General features: G+C 69.1%; 1 protein-coding gene and 1 non-coding gene across 2 annotated transcripts in view; both read right to left on the reverse strand.

The window, feature by feature from the left end:
* PLXDC1 (plexin domain containing 1) overlaps positions 1-3929 on the reverse strand; it is a 45248-nt gene extending 41319 nt beyond the window's left edge. The window contains exons 1-2 of the mRNA XM_033511538.1: positions 3771-3929; positions 2495-2619 (exon numbers count right to left, since the gene is read on the reverse strand). Coding sequence (XP_033367429.1) covers positions 2495-2619; positions 3771-3825 — 180 coding nt within the window. The 5' untranslated portion in view covers positions 3826-3929. The remainder of the gene's footprint in view (positions 1-2494; positions 2620-3770) is intronic.
* On the reverse strand, positions 495-566 carry TRNAC-GCA. Its single transcript has one exon. It is a non-coding gene; the product is annotated as a tRNA-Cys (tRNA).
* Positions 3930-4413: the final 484 nt, after the last annotated feature.

A 4413-nucleotide genomic window follows, 5' to 3' on the forward strand; every position in this document is an offset into this window, starting at 1 on the left:
CCCTGGAGCAGCCCGAGCCTCCAGCTCCCACATTCAGCCAAACCGACTCCTGGCCGCGCCATAATTTGGGCATCGTTTTGGGGGGCTCCGGCTGCACCCCAGCCCCTCAGCCCGGGGTGCCGGGGCCGGACGAGGCTGCACGACCCCCAAAATGTGCTCCGTGCCCGGGGCCTGCAGAGCGACCCTGACCCCCCCATCCCTGCCCCCCATCCCACGGGCAAAACCGGGGGGCGAGGGGACAATGTGGGGGTCCTGTGGCCCCGCGGCTGCTCCGAGCCGAGGAAGCAAACAGGGGAAAGCAACATTTTTGGGGATCCCTGAGAGCCGGGTCCATTCCTCTCCAAAACAAAGCGGCGGCCCCAGAACCGACAGCCGAGGCCGGGGGAGCGGCGGGGGGCGAGACGCGGCCTCCCCTCGCTGCCGGGGGGTGGGGGGCAAACAGAAGGGGTGCGAAAAATACAGTGGGGACCCCCAAAAAGGTGAGGGAAGAAAAGAGGGGGCACCCGGATTTGAACCGGGGACCTCTTGATCTGCAGTCAAATGCTCTACCACTGAGCTATACCCCCGCTGCGGAGCCGGGCCTGCCGGGGCTCATAGCACCGGTACCGGGGGACACCGGGGATGCTGGCATCGAGGGGACACCGGAGCTGCGGGGACACGGCGGGGACACCGAGGGGACACCGAGGGGACACCGAGAGGACACCGAGGGGACACGGAGGGGACACCGAGGGGACACCGGGGCTCATAGCACCGCTACCGACGGGACACCGGGGCTGGTGGCACTGCGGGGACACCGGGGCTGGTGGCACCGGCACTGCGGGGACAGCCGGCCACGGACACCCCGTGTCACGGACATCCCCTGTCATGGACACCCCCTGTCACCGACACCCCCGTTCACACAAGCACACACCCACGGACACCCAAAATCCAAGACACTCCCGCCCATGGACATCCCCCACCCACGGATACCCCTCAAACACGGACACCCCTCAATCCGGACACCCCCAATCCGGACACCCCCAATCCCAGAGACCCCCAAACACTGGCACCCCCCACCCAGGGGCACCCCACAAACACGGACACCCCCAGTCATGGACACCCCCACTCACGGAACCCCCTCCCACCCACTGACACCCCCCTACAGACACCCCACACCCANTCAGAACTCCCTCTGATCCCCCAACCCCGCTCTGATACCCCTAAACCCCCTTTCTCTGACCCCCAAAACCCTTCTCTGAGTCCCAAAACCCTTCTCTGACCCCCCCAAAACTCCTCTCTGACCCCCCAACACCTGCTCTGATCCCTCCAAACCCCCTTTCTCTGACTCCCCAAAAACCCCACCTGAACCCTACAAAACCAGCTCTGATCCCCCCAAAACTCCTCTCTGACCCCTCAAAACCCCCTCCGACCCCCCAAAATTCCTCTCTGAGCCCCTGTCCCAGCCCCTGCACCCAAGCTCTGGGGCCTGGAAGGAGCCGTCAGCTCGGGATGGAATAAAAACGCCATCAGGAAAATCCCGTGACTCGTGGGTTTTCCTGCTCCAGCCAAGTTCAGGGCGAGTCGTTGCCCTCCTCAGCCTCTCCCAGCTCTTCCCTGTGGGAATTACAGCCCTGACGCATCCCAGAACCTCCCCCCCTCGCTAGGGATTGGGGAAACTGAGGCACGGGGCTGTTGGAATCGGGAGAGGGGAGGTTGGGGACACCGGGATCAGCGGGGCAGAGCTCGGGCAGGGAGCAGAGGTTTCGTCCTTTGGGCTCGGAGCTGCCTCTCCGCACCCCAAAGTTGGGATATTTTGGGAGGAGAGAGGGGAAAACTCCTCCAGGCCCTGCCCTGGCACCTCCCGCGCCTGTGGCCGTGTCCCCAAACCCGGCGCAGATCCCAAATTCCCAGGAAATCGCTGCCTTTCCCTCCAGGGAAGCACCGTCGCACCCTCCCTGCGGTTCCCCGGCGGGTTTGGGCCGGTTTTGGGGTATTTTTAAACATTTCCACGTTGGGACTTTGCCCGGTTCGTGGCTCCTTTCCATCCCCGAGGGATGAGCTGGAGCTGGAGCCACCGTGTCCCCTGCTCCTTGTGCCACGGGGGCCACCAAAACCACCGGGGCCACCAAAAACACCGGGGCCACCAAAAACACCGGCACCAAACCCCGCGCACCCCCCAACCCCCAGAGAGCCCCCCCCGGCTGCACAATTAACCGCCAGCTAATTGAGGGCGGGTAATTAGGCACAAGCAGGCTGGGAAGAGCCGAGGGAGGTGTCCCACGAGGTGACACCGCCGCTCGTGGTGGTGACACGTGAGCAGAGGACACCCCCAACCCCCCCGGCAGCCCCTGGGGACAGCGGCGTTGTCCCCACCGGCATTTCCAGGGGACGGAGCCATCCCAGGGCTGGAATTTATCCTCTGGGATGTGGGATCCGAAGCGGAGCCAGGCCGGGAACAGCGGCGGGAGCGGATCGGGGGTCGGGGCGGGGGTCGGGGCGGGGGTCCCGGGCTCACCACGATGCGGCTCTCGTTGGCCCGCAGGGTGTCGATGGCCAGGCTGCCGCCCACCAGGTCCTGGGAGATGCGGGTCCCCTCGGACACGTCCCGAGCCCTCCGTCCCTCGCTCCCGGGGGGGCGTCCTGGGGTGGGGGGGAAACAGCGAGGGGTCAGTGGCACCCCTGGGCTCGCTGCTGTCCCCGGCTCTGTGACACCAGTTTGAGGGGGATGGAGAGGCGGGGAAGGCTCCGGGGTGGCTGCGGGGACAGGCGAGGGTGGCCCCGGCCAGGGGAGGACACCCCCAAACCGCAGCCCCCGGCGCTGTGGCCGCGTCCTCGATGTCCCCGAGCGTCGCTCCCCTGTCAGGGCAGGCTCCGAAGAGCTAAAAAAACCGCGTCCCTCACCCCCTCCAGCCCCGTGGAGGCAGCGGAGGCCGGAAACGCGGCTGGGGAGTGCTGGGGGGAGGATAAAAAAGGCATTTGGGGCCAAATCTGCCGAGAATCGGGAGGTTTCTGGCAGCGCGGCGCGGGCGGAGGCGGTGGGGACGGCAGGAGCTCGCCCACGGGCAGGGACACAGCCGGGACGTCTGTCCCCAAGAGGGGACACTGCACAGCCCGGGGGGGTCGCGGGATGCTCCCCCCGCCCTTGGGAGCGTCATCCCTGGACAGTTAATTCCTAATTGCTGCCTAGCGAGCAATCCCGGGGCTGGGTTCTGTTCTCCGGGAGGGGAAACTGAGGCAGGGGGGGAGCAGGGCTGAGCTGGACGTGAGGTCAGAGAGGGGCTCTGCGCCCGGGGCTCACACTCGCCATCCCTGGGGGGCACAGGGGGGGTCCAGCCCTCGCCACTGCGGGCAGGTGCGGGGTGTCCCAGAGAGCAGAGACCCCCCCAAAGGCTCCCCAAAATCTCACCGGGCACCCCCAGCCGCGCCAAGGGGTGCCGGGGGTGGGGGAATCCTGCGTGGGAACCCCCGGCAGCGGGGACACAGCCCCCTCCCCTCTGTCCCAGCGCTGCCCAGCACAAATGGGGGGTCCGGGCACCCCACCCTGGCCGCGGAGATGCCGGGGCAGCACGGGGAGGGGAGCGGGACCCCCACGGGCGGGGGTGGTGTGGGGAGCAGCGGGACACGCACCTGCGGGCTCGGGGGGCACGGGGACACCCCCACAGCACAGCTGAAGGGGGGCACACAGACCGCCCCCGGGACCCCCGGACAGACCCCCAGGGTATGGCCGGGACCCCCCTGCACCCGGGACCCCCCTGCACCCCCAATCCCGGAGCCCCCCCGGCCCCCCCTACCTGCGCCCAGCGCCCCGCGGAGCAGGCAGAGCACGAGGAGACCCCCCCAGCCCATGGTGGGGGGCGGCGGCCCCGGCGGTGCTGGGGGTCGGGGGGCTCAGCGCCCCGCCATGGGCCGGGACCCCCGGGAGCCGCGCACCGAGCGGAGCCGGAGCCTGAGCCGGGCGGGGCCAGGGGCGGGACCGGGGGCGGGGATGGATTTGGGAAGGGTTGGGAAGGGATGGAGCCGGAGCCCGCAGCTGGACCCCCGTGCGCCCGGGGGGGGGCTCGGGAATGTTCGTCCAGCCCTGGGATGGGAGGGGAGGGGATGTCGCCCCCCGCCCCGGAGCGACATCTCCGGGGGGCTCACCCCTCCCCGCCACGGGTTTTTGGGGGCCCGCTGGAGACACCAGCGAGGGTCGGGGTCCCCCGGGATGTCCCCACTGCGGGCAGCTCTGGGGTGACCCCGCTGGGGTGGAGGAGGGAGGGCTCTGGGCTGAGCCCACCGGCCCCGCCCGGGTGCGCTGCCCCCCAAGCCCCACTGCAGCCCCCTTATTTGGGGGGCCTGCGCCCCTTCACCCCCATCCCTCGCCCACCCGGGGCCCCCCATCCACAGACCCGCAGGGGAGGGGTCCCCACAGCCGGAGGGTCTGTGCCCTTCCCA

Source organism: Parus major, unplaced genomic scaffold (assembly GCF_001522545.3).
Source record: "Parus major isolate Abel unplaced genomic scaffold, Parus_major1.1 Scaffold335, whole genome shotgun sequence".
NCBI classification, from domain to species: domain Eukaryota; kingdom Metazoa; phylum Chordata; class Aves; order Passeriformes; family Paridae; genus Parus; species Parus major.